Below are 17,384 nucleotides of genomic sequence, written 5' to 3' on the forward strand. Positions count from 1 at the left end.
ACTGTAATGTGAGTCGGGGCCAGTACCGGGTAAGCAAAACATTAAACTATAATCCATAAACGTAAGGTAACAACTGAGACCTAATTGATGACCGTGACATCAACGCAATTGACAGCGAAAAGTATGTTGTATGCCGGTGAATGGGACGTCGCAACAACACACAATCTGATTGGTCAGAAGTGGTCACAAAGAATGCGAAACTTTAGAAAAATCGACCATGATCCGAAAAAATAAATGCCGCAAAATCGCTGAGCGAGAAAACGTTGCCGATGTGAACGCGTGTATTGACAGGATACAGGTTCGAAAAAAAAATATTGACGTCCGAAAAAAACGCACGTAAAAAACGCACCCGGTGTGTAAGGACCTTAAGTATTTACAACTTCACATTTTTACTGTATAAAAACTGAAAATAAAATGCATAACAATGGTGCAGTCATTCCCTAATGAACATGTGTTTGTGCTTTAAAGCAGAAGCAGAAGCAAAAGATTCAAACCCAGAGTGGATGTTAGCAGACGTTTCCAGGAAAAACAGCGCGAGGGGGCTGCAGGTGCAGAGTGGGTGAGCTCACAGGGAAAACAATCTTTGAAGGATCCGGAAATCACTTCAGCACAACAAGCAAACGCAGAATGGTCTCATTCATATGCAGATGCATCCAGACGTCCATGAAGGAGGTCGTGTTCGAAAAGTGTCCCAAGCAGCTTAGAGGAACTTTGACTGAAAACAGAAACCTCACACCAGTGAAGCTTCAGCTCAGGCAGAGAAAAGCAGTTGAGGCTGACATCTAGTGGTTCTGCTTTAGAGCTACACATCTGTTGTGTCTGATGGCTCAATATATGATTTTGCATACATTTTTATTAAAAGTATAAAAAAAAACATGTTTTTATTTATGTACAATATGATCGTGTCTTTACAAATTCCAGAATTATTCATTATGGAAACAATCACTTATGAATAAAAATGACTGGATACCACTAAAACGTGAACTAAATAACCGTGTGAATTTAATAACAAAAAGCCCTGAAATTATATATAGACCCTAATAGTAAAAAAAAATAACTAAACTGAATAACAATAAAGATTCTCCATGAAGTGTCGATTAAACTATAATCCTGTAAGAGTAAAAAAAAAAAAAAAAAAAAAGAGTCAGGTCAGTCGAATAGGATGATGTTAATATACTTTCAGCGAGAGAAAAAACACAATTAATTTGTTTACTTTTTCAATTTTCCCCCATTTTTATTTAATCTACATTTATTAGAATATAGCAAAGAGAACTTTTTTGTGTATTATTATATTTTTTGATCAAAAGCAAATATTATTTTTGGAATTATGGATTTATTCTGTATGGTTAAAGTTTTGTTTCACTTGTGATATTCAGTCATTCCTGTCAAACGTGGATCTGTTTAGATGAGGATAAACTCACCTCTTTGAGATGATTCCACTTTCAAAGATAAGCTCCTCCTCTGGCAACACACAGGAGGGAAGTGAACAGTTGTGTTCAGTCAGAATGCATGGTTTTCTTGCACTCTTTTGTAAATCTATCAGTTTTGGCTTTGCAGCTTTCGGTCATCATGAGGACACTACCTGCTGGGAAGTCGCTTCTTAAAGGTAATATTCATTTCTTTACATACTGTGCTCCTGTTGTCTTAAAACAAGCCGTCCTGAACTGTTTACAAATTAAATATTTTTCCAAATTTCCACATTTTCCAAATTTTATGTTTGTTCTAATCTGTCAACACCATTACAGAAGTTTTATCCTCAACAATCACATTAAAATATGGACGTTACAAGCAAGAACCCTTAATAGTGAGGACAGATTCTTGAAATCATTACAGTTTGAAAACATTCAGTTGGTCAAAATGAACTCAAAACAGAACAGTATTTGTTACCTGAATAAAGCAAATCAAGCTATGTTAAGGTTTTAGTCATTTTTGAGGTTCTCATCCATGGAGCTTGTAGGTTCATGGGTAATTTCTGCCTGTGTTTCCATGTGTGCTGCCACAGATCATCCTTTCTATGATGCTCCACAGGTTCTCAGTAGACTTGAGGTCAGGGCAGGACGCTGTTGATGTTTTTATCTTCTCCATCCGAGGAGCCGGTACATTTCTGTGCAGCGTAGCATGTTGTGTTCTCCTGCTGAAGCCACAATTTGTACTGTGTCTCACAATTTTCAGTGAAGAACTCTTCGTATCGCCCTAATTTTGAGATTTTTAGTGTCCTAGGGATGGTGTTTTTTTGTTGGAACTGTGACCATTCACCAACCATTTAGACCTCCATCCGGTACAGCGCAGCCTTCTCTGGTCAATAAACCAGTTTAGAAGTTATTTCTTTGCCTGTTTCTGCTCCATCTGCAAACCTTTTTGTTTGTGAGCTTTGGTTAGGGGGTCTAAAGTGCCTGCACAACGACTAGGCTCCGGTGGATCCTGCAGTAAGAAGTTAATGGGACTCTAGCAGCTTTTTTATTATCTGTTTCTTTTTAAATATCTGTCCTAATGCTGTTCATTTGTCTGATGGAAACTTTCTTTCAGTTTCATAACATATGAGTGGCTTTAATGCATCTTTCAACACATGGCACTGTTCTGTACTTCAGATTTTTTTTGTTTTTTCCTTCCCACACTGAATGAGAACTGTTTCTTTTTATTGGTTGACCAGCCAAACTCATAACAAAAACTTGTCTGAGATTGATACCAGTTCTTTAGAAAGATAAGAGAAATACAACTATGAAAAAATTTCATGGAAAAACAAAATGCTTATTTCACTGAAATGTCTACTTCTTGTTTGTAACCTAACATGTCTGTCATCATCCTGTTGGTTTTAGGATGTGACTCCATCCGTCAGTGTGGACATTTAGGAAGCAATGAACTCATCATTTTTCATTCCACGTTCTGAATGTTTGCTTTGTTGCGTCAAAGTGAAGGCGTTCCCCTCGCGTCCCAGTTTTACTGGTTCTTCCACTCTGAGATGAACTAATTGGTTGACACAAACAATCTCATGGAGTCTTTCGTTCTTACTACAAATATCTTCCCTGATGTTTGGTGATGCTGTTGTAGACTGCTGTTCCTCCATGTTGTTTTGTGATACCCAGGTCTCATTAATTCCTGACACACTTGTACAAACACCAAAACACAAACTGGATGTAACTATTTGTTTTGTTGTCGGTGTGTATTCAGGTGATTGTTCCCCAGCAGGTACGCAGCACAGCTCAGTTTGTCCCGGTAGTCCTACGATATGATTATTCGACTTCTGCACACCTCCACGATGTTATTGTCACCTGGAGCTACAAATCCTTCTGCAAGGAGACGGAGAACAGCTCAGTGTGTAAGAACAACTTAAGCGCACAAACAATAAAGCTTCAGATTCACTTTATTCTGCAGTAATTGCACATAGTGACTACAACCATATTCACATTAAAAGATCTGATGATGATAAAAACTACTATTCATGGTCCACAGTTAAACAACAAATACGCTTTCATCGTTTTATGGACAGCATTCACACTTAGATAATTATTTCCTGTTAATGAAAACTGCTTTTGGTTTTGCAGCAAACCAGCCTGCACCAGACTTCAGACAGGACACAGTAAAAGACTGTGCCGATGATGAGCGTAAAGCACAGCACTCCAAACTGCTCCCAAATGAGCCCCTGATGCTGCTCTGAAGAAAAACAAAGCGGACCCGAACGCCTTAAAGTCACAACATCTTGAGCACAGAAGTGAATCACACAGGGCATTAAATACTAAATCTCTGTGTGTTTGTACAGAGGCAGACCTGCTGATCGCTGATGTGATGTGGACAGACGCTGGGACGGATTTCTGCTCCGTTCATGCTGCTGGAGACGCCACTGGAGACAAAAGCAAAGAAGCCAGACTTGTTCTCGGCCAAAAGAAAGTAAACCAGGACCATCCTGGCCAGCAGGAGACTGCTGCTGAGTTCTAGTTTGCTCTCATTCATTTTAGTTTGACAAGTTACCTGCATTGAATAAGCTCAGTGAGTGAATAGAAGGAAGTGGAGGAGGATGGGTGTTACCTGAGGAGTCTAGGAGAGAGAGAACAACACACACCCATAAGAAACATGCAGAACGCTACAGCAGGGAGCAGGAGGTTGATAAATACAGAAATATTGCACTCAGGTTCAGTATTTTGTCTACGCAGTGCATTTTATGATGGAATATTTTGGAAGTAAACCATATAATTCTACAAGTTTTCATAAGGAAAACTGAAATAAAACCTTAACCTCATATGAAGTGATATCAACATGAAAATGAAAGACACACCAATTCCTAACGGTTTTTTAAAAAACTGCAAAAAAAAGGGAAAAAGGGGGACGCTGCACTGATGAGGGAGCTGGTGTCAAATCTGCACTAACACACATTTGCACTCTTTTGATAGGATGCCTTTTAATTTTAATGTGTGAAAACTAATCAGCTAAATTAATGACACGTCAGTTTTTGTATTTCCCAGTAAATTAAAATCTGATCAAAATTTGTATATTTATTTTTTTTAAGATTTAGTAGCAACTTGGCCTTAAAATATTTTTGTACTTCAGTATAATGTTTTGCCACTAATCTGCCTATTTATGTTTGTCATGTGTGAGCTGTGTGAAATACTCCTATGAAACATCTATCACTAGCATTTTAATTTGATGCTAATTTGAAGTTTGGATTTATTTTAAGCTGTGAAGCTGCCAGAGGTGACAGGTGTTTAATTAATTTCACAGTTTCATGAATGTAAAAATGCAGACTTTTTAAAATGTATTAGTTTGAATGCAAAGCAGCAGTGAAGGGACAGATTTAAAGAAATCCATACAGGCAGGTTTTGTGCTATAATCACTGCTGTTTCCACATCCAGGACCACAGTGGAAATAAGTCCTGGATTTTATTGTGTTAATTTGTGCAACGTCAGCTCATCTTTTTTATTAAGTCATCTCAATGAAACTTCAGGAGGACACTTCTACATTTGCAGCAGAGCTTTGGGACAATCAATATATCCTTTTTAAAACCCACTTGCATCATTTTTTTTAGATATATGTGACACATTTTGGCTCTTTGAAAATGCATGAATGAAGTCTACTGCTCCCAATGAAAAAAAAATGTTCACAGTTTGAGTTAAATGAGGATTTTACCTTGTATGATTCCACTCAAGTGAAATCCAGATGACTGGGAATTTACTGCCACCCACTGACGTGCTGCTGCATCTTTCGCCCTCGCGGTTATAAAGATCTCAATGATACGAACCCATTAGCAATGAAGAATATAATCCCAATGAACAAAGCGAGTGTAAATTTTGCTCCTAAAGCTGTTTTCCTAAAAAAAAAAAAAAAAAAGTCAGACTCCGAAACCATGGAGGATCAGTCAGCCAAGACAAACTTATGGACCAAAAGAAGAAGAAATAAAAAGTTCTGGTACGCAAAGCTTTTTCTGTTTATTTTTTTTCTCGAATCTTTATTTTTGGTGGGATATTGGATCATTTTAAATGTTTTCGAAAAGAAATGGAGGCATTTAGTGAGACAAATCACTATTTTGGTCGAAATGTTATCAACCAAGAACTGTGGAATATTTTTTAGGTGACTTTCTGAATTTTAAAAAACTTTCCTTATTCCTAGGATGACATCAACAGCTGAAACCAAGTTCCTTGTACGTTGTTTCGGGGCGTGGCCTCAGATGAGTCTGTCTGCGCATCAGGCAGCAGGTAGGCGACTCTTTAGCCAAAAGCACGGCGTGAAACAATGAATGGTTTCTCTCGGGTTTTGATTAAAGCATAGGTTTATCATTGGAACTTTTTTTATTTTACTCTTCTTATAATTTTTTTAAAAAACTTTTGCCTCCTGTTTTGTTTTTCCCGGTGTGTGTTTTTGCAGCTTTTGCTCATCATGCGGAGACTAACAGCAGCACTAGTTCTCCTGTCGTCGCTTCTGAAAGGTAATTTGCATTTCTTTACAGACTGGCCTCGTGTCTCTATAACAAATCCGTTTAACTTGTTTGTGAGCTGAATGTGTTTTTAAAATTCTCGTGGCAGTGCAGGTATCGATCACATGACTCTGTTTATATGAAACAAAGGAGCATCTCCTGTTTTAGAGCCTAATTATTGCCTCCGAATTGGGATGTATAGCTTTAAAATTTAATATAATAAAGCAAATAAAGATTTTTTTGAGAGGGAAATTCTCAACAGGATTGATTGAATTCAAATATTTTTTTAAAAAAATGGTTTGACTTCACCTCTACTTACAGGTTGAAGTTGGTTCAGTGTCAGGGATATTTTTAAACTGTATTTATTATTATTTTTCCAGCCTGATTGAAATGGTCAGTGTGACCTGTCCATGTTTAGATAAACCGCGGGTTTCATTCTTCTATTTCAGTGTTTGGCTGCTAGTTTCACAGTAAGCTATTTCCTGTGTCTTTCTTTGTGTCACCTGTTTTTCTGGTTCTGCTGCTTTGAATGAATACCTTGGCTACCTGAAACACACACACACACACACACTTCTTCCTGGACATTTGGCTATAAATTCAGCACGTTTCTCTCAATTGTCAGCATCTTTTTCTGACACAAAAATGACACACAAATACACAAACTGCAGTATACAGAGGTGGAAGAAGTATTAACATTATTTATGTACGTAATGTGCCGATACAGTAATGTGAAGTACTGTGTTATGCATGAGAAGGCGTGCTTTCATGTAAATACACAAGGGTTGGCTGCCATTCAGTTGAAGTATTAAAGTAAAAGTAGAGGCTGAAATCCTCCTGAGTCCCAGCTCAGTCATTTACGCTCTCTGTGCTGGACATGTGCTTTGTTATGTATCTTTTGACTCATTTGAGCTACCCTACTGGATCCTGACGTCCTCAATAGAAGACATCCTGGCCTTTCCAATGATATCTCATGTGATTGGGTGGGACGAGGAAGAGCTTTGTTTTCATGTTGAGACAAAATGGAGACTGCAGCAAAATGCACGGCTCCTGACTGTGGAGAGTTTCATTTATGTTCATGTTGAGTTTAATTGGGTTGAAGTTTCATTAGAAAATGGGTCCTTGTTTTGTTGTCAGCCTATTTGGATTTTGAGGTATCACTGGTTTTCTGGGGGTTTTGGGGGGCTTTTTGTTCTAAAATTCTAAACTGTAAGTTGTTGTTTCAGCTGCAAAAAGACAGGAAATCACAAAAAGTTAAACTGAAACATACTTTTCCCTCCCCTCAGTTCTCAGGAGGATATTATTCTGTAGAACGTCAATATTTATAGAGAAGCATCAGTGTGTTGTAATTCTTAGGTACAAGTACATCAAAAGTTCAGGTTAGCGTTTCATTGACTGCAGACAGCTAAACTTTTGATGTTCTTGTACTTAAGTACTTTCATTTTACACAAATGTATGCTTCCAGTTCATTACATTTCAGCAGTTAAATCTCATTTTCTACTCAACTACATGTGTTTGACAGCTGTAGCTACTTTGACAATGAAAATTTTACACAACAGATTAAAAACAAACTACACTGATGAAGATTAAACCAGTTTCTTCAACCCTATTTGGCTTCTGACACCTTAGAAAAAACAACGTGTAGTCAGAGACTCATCCGTCAAATAGAGTTTTTTTCCTTTAAACCTCTCACACAGTTCCATGTCAATAAATGTACAGATGGACCAAAATCATAGCAAGGATAAAATATTTATGAAAAAGCCGGGACAGATTTATCTGATGTCCCTGTACTTAAAACTGTATATAAAGTAGGTTTAAAAAATACACGTAGTTGAGTAGAAAGTGAGATTTTACTGCTGAAATGTAGTGAACTGGAAGTATACAGTTGTGTAAAATGAAAGTACTTAGGTACAAGTATATCAAAAATTCAGATTAGTGTTTCTTTTTTTCCCCACAAATTGGTAAAGGTGAGTTCTTACCTTGACATGTTTCGGCTGCCATCTGCAGTCTTTCTGAGAAGTAAATCACACGGCAGATGACTCTTCTGAGGAAGACTCCAGAAACGATTGAAACATGTCAAGGTCAAAACTCGTCTTTACGAATTTGTCGGGGGAAAAAAGAAACGCTAATGTGGTTGAATAAGACGACAAAATGAGCACGATCAATCTAATCTCTAAAGCTGTGTTTTAGTTCCAGTGCTGACTGTATGTAAATGTCTGCTGTGTCTCTCCACAGTGTCGCTGTGTATTCAGGTGATTGTCCCTCAGCAGGAGCGCAGCACGGCTCTGTTCGCCTCAGTGATCCTCCGCTGCGACTTCTCCACCTCGGCAAACCTCCAAGATGTTCTCGTCACTTGGAGGTTCAAGTCCTTCTGCAGGGACCCGGTCCTGGAGTACTACTCCACCGGTAAGAGAAAAGTCACACAACTGAGTGAGAAAAATGTTGTTCTGAGTCTCAGAGAGGCTGGTGAGTTTGTGGTGGAAAGCCACAACTACTTTTGGAATTCTTCCTGAGCTGTACTGTCGACATGAACTGGAAAGTGAAGAGGAAGCATGACTTGCTAAAATAAAAGGCCTTCTTTTAGATGGATCTGTGAAGGTTATTGCTAGAATGAAAAGCTTCCAACTAAAAGCCTAAAGAGCTGGATTATTCAAGTTAGGAGAAACTGAGATGAGGCATTTCGTTTGCAGCTCTGACCATCTTCTTCCCAATTTTATAGATTTGGCTGATGGTTATAAAGGAGGAATTTGTGAACAAAGAAGAAATCTGTGTAAACGAAACACTATCCAGCCTAAAGCCATAAATCAAACGCAGTAAAACAAAAACAAAAAATCAATTTCTCTCAGGTCTCCAAGATGATAAATTCTAATCTCTAAGTATTAAAGTCATTTTGGCCTATAGTTTCCCTTAAATTGTGACAAATGTTCATCATTGGATTCTACCCTCCATATTTCTTTTTACTAATGATTAATTCTCAAACTAGTCCCTCTCTATCTTCTTTTTTTTAGCACAGCCACAAGTGTAACACTGCATCTGACTGCACTTTTTTAGGTGTGTGTATTTGACCAAAAAAAGAAAAACAAAAAACTAAACTATATTAAAATATATGAGCTCGGTATGAATTTTGTGGAATTTAGTTTCAATGGAGTTTTTTTGGGCTTTTTTAACATTAAGATGTGACTGTAACAAGGTTAAGAGTATGAAATGCTAGCAGCTCTTTAAGACGGAATGTAGACGCATCTTAGTTTGTACGGTCACATGCTCACATTTGGAAATGGGAACAATACTAAATCTGCAGGTATTTCATTATAAAACAGTATTAGACAAAGTAAAACTTAATATTCTGATTCAGTCGAATAAATCCTCGTGTGACGTTGAGTGTTTGTGTGAAATTTAATGTCAGTCCGTCCAATACGTGTTCAGATATATCAGTCTGGAGAATAAAGTCTTGGACTTACGGATAGACTGACTCTGATATTCATGAAGCTGACACTGGAAATCCAACATATCAGGCTTAGAACAAAGTTTGTAAATGACTTCAGTCACTGTCCCTCCTTCTCACAACCCAAAACAATCAGCAGAAGAATACCGCTGTCATTTCCTGCTTTAATAAAAAGGTTTCCCCTGGTTTTCCAGCGTACCAGTCTGCACTGCAGTTAGGACAAGACCCATCGAATGACTGTCCAGACCGTCAGCGGACAGTTCGAACTGTAGTCCAGAAGAGAGGAAGCAGCGAGCCGATACTGGGAGCAGAATACAGAGAGCGCAGGATCACCATCCAAAACAGTGAGTTCACTCTAAGATGAGACTAAATGTGATGTTTCTCTCAGGAGTCCACAACTCAAACTTAATATATGTCCTTTGATGTTTTCTTTATGCATTGAAGTAGAACTGAAATAACCAGTTGGTTCATTAATTAGTTGATCAACAGAAGAAAATGTTTCTTAAATGCCACGATATGTCTGGGTGTGGCCTCTCAGTTATCAAAGTTTTGTGGTTTTTTAGGCCCTTATGGGAATATGTTTTTGTGTTTTGGATTGAAATTATTGTCACTGTGGACTAACCAAGCAAATCCTCAAATGTATTCCTAATGAAAGTCATTTTCAGTCATATTATTTAACGTTCTTAGGTTACACATGTTTGTGAATGGTTAAAGACTGCAGCACAAGCATGAGTCCAAGTGTGAATCTGTGCTTCTGATATGTAGCCGAGTACGAGAAGACAATCGATTGTTCGCAGTTTTACTACAAAAGTAACTTGGACACTGGTTAAATGAAAGTACTTGTGTGAATGTTTGTACAGAGGCAGACTTGGTGATCAATGAGGTGATGTGGTGGGACAACGGAGTTTACTTCTGCGCTGTTGATGCTCCTGGAGATACGACCGGAGATGCCGACAAAGAAGTCAAACTCATCGTCTACCGTAAGAAACAAAAAGGAAATCTATTATGTAGTGTTATGATGAAACTGTAACTTCTAATGTTAATTTTATTTGTGTGGCAATATAGGTTTATTTTAACAAAATCAGGAGGGTATATTTAACACCAGAAAATACAGAAATACCTCTGAAGAACATGGCTTCTTAGATCCCACCACTCTGACCATGTCTCTCTCTGTTGGCTCTCAGATTGGCTGACGGTGTTGTTCATCATCATCGGTGCCCTCCTCCTCATCATGCTCTTCTGTATCTGCTGCTGCCAGTGCTGCCCTCAGAAATGCTGCTGCTACGTTCGCTGTCCCTGCTGCCCACAGCAGTGTTGCTGTCCTGAAAAAGGTATTAAAAAAAAAAACAACACAAGGATGATGGGACAGAGTGGTGCTTTATGAATGCTCCAACAGCCAAATGTGCTTCATGAAAGCATCACCTTCATAGTTTGTGTTGTCAGAAAGACTGAAAACAGACAATAAGGTGCTGTACTATGACGCGAGATTAGTAAGATATGTTGAGTATAAAGTCAGTTTTCAGTATCACCAAGGTGCCTCTGTTTTAATCTGCCATATCTCCATGGTAACCCATGCTACAGAGCAGAGCAGGTTATGTTCAGCATTTCAGATTCAAATCGGCTGTAACAATCCTTTAAAGAAATAATTTCCAGGTGATTCTCTGTAAACAATACGATTCTCAGCTGAGGAAAAATGTTTTATCTGCAAACCTGTTGAGCTGTATGTTACTAAAGCCACTGAATGAAACTGTACAGTTACAGTATCACACACTGTATGCATCACGTTGTCATGGGAACCCAACTTGTATTTAGTTGGTGACACAGAAATCCCATAAATATGTTTATATGTTTGTCCTGATTTGCTGCCAAGTTCGTTTACATGCTGATGCTGCAGCTGACAGAGCAGAGGTTAGAAAAGAAGTAGGATATTGAACCAGTCAGATTCATTTGACTTTGGTTTTGCCAAAAATTAAAGAGATATCCTGCATTGTTGAGCAATGCACTTCAATACATATGATGTTTGAATGTGTGAGGTTCAAAGTTTAACAGCTCTGATGTGCAGCTGTCAGAAATAAGCAGCTGCATTGATCAGTAAAATAAATATATTCACACAGTTTTCTACCAGCATTCCTATCAGTAAAAGCGCTTTTTCATGTTTTCATTTTTTATATTTCTTGTTGTTCTCTATTATAATACCTTGCAAAATGAAGCAGCTGCACATGACTGTTTCATTTTGTGCAGAAGAAGATTCAAGGTTCAGAGTCTGATGCAGAAGTCCTGAGTTAACAAAGAAAGTTGATAAGCATCTTTGTGATACCTGTTAACTCTGACTGGGTTTTAGTTTCTGCTGAGCTGACTTACACAAAGAAAGCCTGATTGTGTCAAACTGGCTCCATGGTACAGGCCTCAAGTCATGTGAAGAGTAATTTCCATTTGTCATGCCTCCAAACATAGCTCACATGCCTGTAATGAGTCATCATTTGTTCTGTCAGTACTGGCAGTGTGCAGGCCTCATTCTGTCTTAAGTCGCATTTTAAGGTTTAGCTGATGCTTCCTTTACACAGAGCAGATAAAGAGCCTGTCTACTTTAAGATACCTTCATATATTGATTAATATGAAAGTGTGTTTTGTCCTCATCTTTCAGCGGTGATGCAGCATCGTATGATGAAGGAGGCTCAGAGGGCCATGGCTCCCTGGATGGGAGGACAGCCGGTGTACGGACCGATGAGCCACGCCTCCTCCCAGATAAACCCGCTGCTCTACGCAGGTAAAACACAAAAACACGGAACAAGTCTGCTGATGATCACACTGTGGATTTTGTAGCTGTCCTGTGTTTGTAGGATCCATAAATGTCTGTACATCTGTGTAATCCACCTTTAATTTAGAATGTTTTTGTCTCTTCAGGATCTGTTTCAGGGAAGAGCATCCCTCTGAAGCCAATGCCCCTCCCTCCTCCTCAGTCTTCAGCTTACAGCATGCCCCCTCCCAGTGTCCATGGTAACCACACCCCTGCCAACACCAATCAGATGCTTGATTACCTGGAGAGCCAGGTGAGGGGGATGGATGTGAACAGCCCTCTGCTGCAGGTATGTTGTCACATGTTTTCATGTAAACACAAGAGCATCTGTTATGTTGTAATTTGAAGCTGTTTACATGTAAACCCTTTCTGCTACCATTCCTGTTTACTTTTTTGCAGTACCTTAGCTTCTATTTGGAGGCCAGTTATACTGTTTTTCCATTGGGAGTGCAAAATTGTGTAATTGGATAAAATAAGAGAATCCACTGAATTCTAATTATTTTTTTCATACAAATTAACAAAACAATATATTTTTTACACTTTTTTGTGTTTAAATCATTGTAAGGCAGTCAAAAAAACAGAGTTTGGGTGAATGATACAAGTCATGATAGAGCCAGAGTTAGTTTATACTCAATCAGAACTAGTTTATGAGACATTTAGTCAGATTTTGGCAAAAATCAACAGTGTTTAGAAAGTAATTGTTCCACTTAGTCATGCTTGAAAGCAGACTTAAAAACAAGCAGGCAATCATAGTGTTATACTCAGGCTGTTCATGTGAAGAATGAAATAAATAGTTTGGTGAAGAATCCCAAAAAAACATCTTGAGAGAGCCAATTTAATCTGAATCACCTCTCACATCTTCACAGTCGACCAATGACAGCTGTTTGTGTGTTATATTGAAGAAAAAATAACAAAAGTCAGTCAAACTAAGTGAAGACAGATTTCCTAAAAAAACTGTTTTGCCAAGGAGATAAACCACGGAGATCCCGAGGCATTCACGCTTTTTCCAGTAATACATGATAACAGCAGGGGATGGTCTTTGTTTCAGCTCAAGTAGCTATAAACCATTGAAAGAAAGTATTTAGAGGAGCATATTTTTTCTTCATATTTTCTACACCTGAAATTTGTCACAGTGGTGGAGTGTGATGGCATCTGGCAGCAGCTGGATCATTTCCTAGAAAGCAGCACTGCTTGTGTTACATCTGCCAAAACACTATATGGGTCAATATATAATTGACGAACTTTTGAAGTCCATGGGATGTATCTTGTATACATTTTTCATTATAATAAAAAAAAATAATGTTTTTATGTTCATTATGATCATGTCTTTACAAATTCCAGAATTATTTATGATGGAAACAATCGCTTATTAATAAAAAATAACCACCTTCTAATTAGCTAAACAATAATAAAATGAGCTGATTCAGGAATAGTTTGATTGTGTTCTTTTTATTTAGTTGAGATAATCATAACAGATATTTCTTTTTATACCAAGTTTTATATGGAAAATCCCTAATTGTATCTGTGTCCAAGAAATCACTTTCAACTAAGTTCCCCATTACAAAAACACCTCCACAGGAAGTGTGTTAATTCCAGATCACATGACCTGCTCCACATGATGTCATTTCCTCCTGAAGAAAAGACTGGAAGACTCCAAGGCTTTCTGACTTATTTAATGTAAAGTAGTCAACAGGTTTACTACAATATCTTTAGACATAACTTTCAATTTTACTCAATTGTATGTATAATATTTAGAAGAATGTTTCTGTAAAAATACCATGTGGTGTTTGGTTATAGGCGGCCATGTTGATTTTAGGCCCGAAAACGGCAAAAATGTCAGCTGTGATACAAAAAGTCCTGCAATTATATTTTGACCCATATACTATGCCAGTAATGTGGAACTGGTGCACAGCTCTTGTGTTTGTGTTTGTCACTGATATGTCATCACCAGTGTATTTTAATTTACTGTATTCTTCTCATCTTCAGTCCCAGCCACCTCCACCCCCTCACATGCAGCAGATACCCCCTCCTGTCCAGCATGTCCCCGTCAACGTCCCATTCTCCCCCGGCCCTCCCAGCATGCTCTCTGCCCTCGACGATGGCCCAGCGGAGCGTCGCGTCATCACGCTGCCACCAATAAGGGAGCAGCAGCTGGGCAGAATTCCACCTCCTGCACCCAAGACTCGTCCACCGAGCTCCAGTGAGAGCAGCCGCAGTGGGTTCGGCCGCCGTGACGAGCGAGGAGGATCGTCAGGGAGACGTTACCCCTCACCTCCCAGATCCAGAGGTCTCCCCCACAGCTACAGCGAGGAGTCACTGGACGGCCGGGGTCGCAGCAGGTCAAGAGGAGGCGCTGACCACCCTCGATCTCGCTCCAGGGATGACCTGTTCGACAGCAGGTCCAGGGGAAACTACTCAAGGAGAGGATCCTGGAGCTCGGATGATGAGGCCAGCAGCCGGAGAGGAGGAGGAGGAGGAGGAGGAAGGAGAGGAGGTGGAGGCTGGGTGGACAAACCTCCCAGCTACACTGAGTACGAGCCTGGACAGAAACCAGGAGCACGGAGGAATGAACGCTACTCTGTAAGACAATCGCTGCTTTAGTGGGTTTAGATACACATCATTGGTGAAAAACTCACAGATTCTCCAACACACAGTCATGTTGTTTTGTTTTGGTTATTTAAAGTCTGAGCTCCGCTGATTGCTAGTGATCTAAAGTTAGTGTGTCTCTCTCAGGACAGGAGTTCTCGCAGTGGCACCAGCGTCGTCATCTGAACCCTCCGCCTGCCCTCTGACCTCTGTTTCACAGAACTAGCCTCGTTGTCTGGCTACTGGTAAACCTGCAAAGGCAGCCATTTTTAAATATTAACATGAATAATGCACCAGCTTTTTTTATTACCTTTTCTTAGGTGAAAAGCTCATGGAAGGATTTAGGAAATGTGAGATTGGAAGATTCAGAAATTTGGAATAATTCTCCCAAAGTTTGCAGAAGGAAAGACAAAGGATTCCTATAATAGTTCTGTCTTTCAAATGTTTTTTTTTTTTTTTTTAAGAAAACTGTGAGTCTTTATTAGGACTCCTGAACAGATTTTAGAATCCTTCGTAATATTTTCAGTACACTAACAAACCAGTAGAGGGGAGTATTACCCTAAAAGCCTGCTGTTACATTAGTCAGTCATGTGGTTTTAGTTGGGATGTTTGTCCTCTTGAAGCTCTATTTATTTGGTAGCAACAGTTAAGTCTTGTGATGTTGGTAATGTAATTAAAGCCATAAAACAATAATCATGAAGTACAGAGGAAACGGCACTCAGGGCCACTAAATAAATACATTAAATCCACACATATGAAAAGATCATTTGGGATTAGTTTTTTTTTTTTCATCTTTTTATCACTTTTGTAAATATGTTGTCATTTTTCACATCTCCTGTACATGTTGAAGTGTCTTTACTGGATTTGTTTCACTAATATTTTTGAAGGAAAGCGTGTGCTGAGCCGCTCTTCAGAAAAGGCTAAAAACCTATAAGGTGAATTATGTGCTATTGCTATCAATATCTGTAAATGCTGTGTGTAAATAAGTCATTTTCATGGTGTTGATGTAGGAAATGAAGTAATATCAAGAATGTTACAGGCAAAAAAAGTACATTTTTTTCTTGATACAACAGCTAGCACAGTATGAAAGTAATATTCCTTTCAGTGCAATTTTGAAGACTTAGCTTTTCATAGTATAATTCAGAAATGCACATTGAACACAAAATCACTTGTTCATGAAAGTTTTTGACTCTTCCACTGTTCTTAATGTTTTTTCCGTGCTCTTTGAATTTATAATGTACAGTAAGTTTGTGTTTATTAATAATATTGAGAATAAAATTTTTACCTTTTTGGGTGTAAAAAGAAAAAAACCTTTTTGGTGTTCTTTCCTCTTTGAACTTTATAATGATAACTATTTATATAGCACCCTTAAGAACAGTGCTCACAAACTAGTGCTTTGAGAGTTAAAACATGTAGAACAGAGACAATCAAACAAGCTGTAAGAGACAAGTCAGAGCAGTCAATTAAAAACAAATGGTAAAAACAGCAATGAATTAAATGAATAATTAGCTAGATTAGCACGCAACTCAAACAAGGGAACTAGGCAGTTTGAACATTAAAGAACAAGCTTGAGGGTTAAAATTAAAAGTAAAAAAACAACAGAGAATTAAAGAATTTTAGAGATGACATCACATCAAAGGACCAGGCAGCTAAAAGCAAAACAAGGGAGAATATCTAAAAATATACAGGACATAATGCAAAATAAAACACTAAAACTAATTAAAGCTAAAACTAAACCTCACATAAAAGCAAGTCTATAAAAGTGGGTCTTCAGAAGTGATTTAAAAGAAGTTACTGACTCTGCAGGCCTCATCTCCTCAGGCAGGTTGTTCCAAAGTGGAGATTCTGATGGAGAAAGATCGGTCACATTTAGATGCAAGCCTGGACTTTGGAATGACCAAAAGAGATCCACCTGAAGATCTAAGGTTATGAGCAGGTTCACAAGGGGTCAACAGATCACAAATGTAGCTTGGGGCAAGACCCTGGCAAGCTTTAAAAATGATCAATAAAATCAATTTTAAAACCAACAGGGAGACAGTGGAGGGAAGCCAGGATAGATGTAATGTGATGTGATGTCGTCAATTACCAATAAGAAGGCGAGCTGCTGCGTTTTTAGACTAGTGGGGGGCGACAGAGGAGCTTTACAGGAATGCCACAAAGGAGGGAGTCACAATAATCAAGATGGGAGAAGACAAGTGTATGGACACGTTTTTCAGGTTTGGGTATGTGAGCATTGACTTTTTCTTGGAGATTATTCCAATTTGGAGGAAGCAAGGTTGGATAACTTCTTCGATTTGGGCGGTAAAACTGAGGTCAGGGTCAAATAAAACCCTGAGGTTTCTGGCAACAGGCTTTACGTTGGTGGATAATAGACCAAGGTTGTTGGTGATGAGACTGCTGTGTAGGTTTGACTTAATAATTTTTTTTCTTTTTTTTCCAGTTGTCTAAATGCAACAGTAAAGTCCAAGAAGACACGAAGAATAAATGTAAATGAAACACAACAGAGCTCAGCACGGTTTATGTAGAAGAAGTTACATAACAGTGATGGTGCATATTATGTTTTCATACATTAGAATACATTATTTATTACAAAAACCTGAAAGTTGTCTGCTGTTGGGGTTGTGCAATCTCATAGGACTCTTTCCTAATAGACCCACAAT

General features: G+C 38.6%; 1 protein-coding gene across 2 annotated transcripts; it reads left to right on the plus strand.

The window, feature by feature from the left end:
* Positions 1 to 1,194: 1,194 nt before the first annotated feature.
* On the plus strand, positions 1,195 to 15,179 carry ildr1a (immunoglobulin-like domain containing receptor 1a). 2 transcript variants are annotated; one of them, XM_051941369.1, is made up of 11 exons: positions 1,195 to 3,316; positions 3,543 to 5,684; positions 5,854 to 5,914; positions 8,135 to 8,305; positions 9,536 to 9,685; positions 10,202 to 10,321; positions 10,526 to 10,672; positions 11,986 to 12,108; positions 12,246 to 12,427; positions 14,125 to 14,718; positions 14,877 to 15,179. In XM_051941369.1, the coding sequence occupies exons 3-11, from the start codon at positions 5,866 to 5,868 to the stop codon at positions 14,928 to 14,930; spliced, it is 1,590 nt and encodes a 529-aa protein (XP_051797329.1). In that variant the 5' UTR covers positions 1,195 to 3,316; positions 3,543 to 5,684; positions 5,854 to 5,865; the 3' UTR covers positions 14,931 to 15,179. The 2 variants fall into 2 exon arrangements, with proteins under 2 accessions (XP_051797329.1, XP_051797331.1); XM_051941371.1 differs by having other exon boundaries at positions 1,196 to 3,316; positions 14,872 to 15,179.
* The last annotated feature ends 2,205 nt before the right edge of the window (positions 15,180 to 17,384 follow it).

Source organism: Acanthochromis polyacanthus, chromosome 2 (assembly GCF_021347895.1).
Source record: "Acanthochromis polyacanthus isolate Apoly-LR-REF ecotype Palm Island chromosome 2, KAUST_Apoly_ChrSc, whole genome shotgun sequence".
NCBI classification, from domain to species: Eukaryota; Metazoa; Chordata; class Actinopteri; family Pomacentridae; genus Acanthochromis; species Acanthochromis polyacanthus.

Coding starts and splice junctions, on each gene's coding strand:
- ildr1a (XM_051941369.1), top strand. CDS start 5,866: ATGCGGAGACTAACAGCAGCACTAGTTCTCCTGTCGTCGCTTCTGAAA. Junction 8,306..9,535: donor CCTGGAGTACTACTCCACCG/GTAAGAGAAAAG, acceptor CTGGTTTTCCAG/CGTACCAGTCTGCACTGCAG. Junction 10,673..11,985: donor GTGTTGCTGTCCTGAAAAAG/GTATTAAAAAAA, acceptor CTCATCTTTCAG/CGGTGATGCAGCATCGTATG.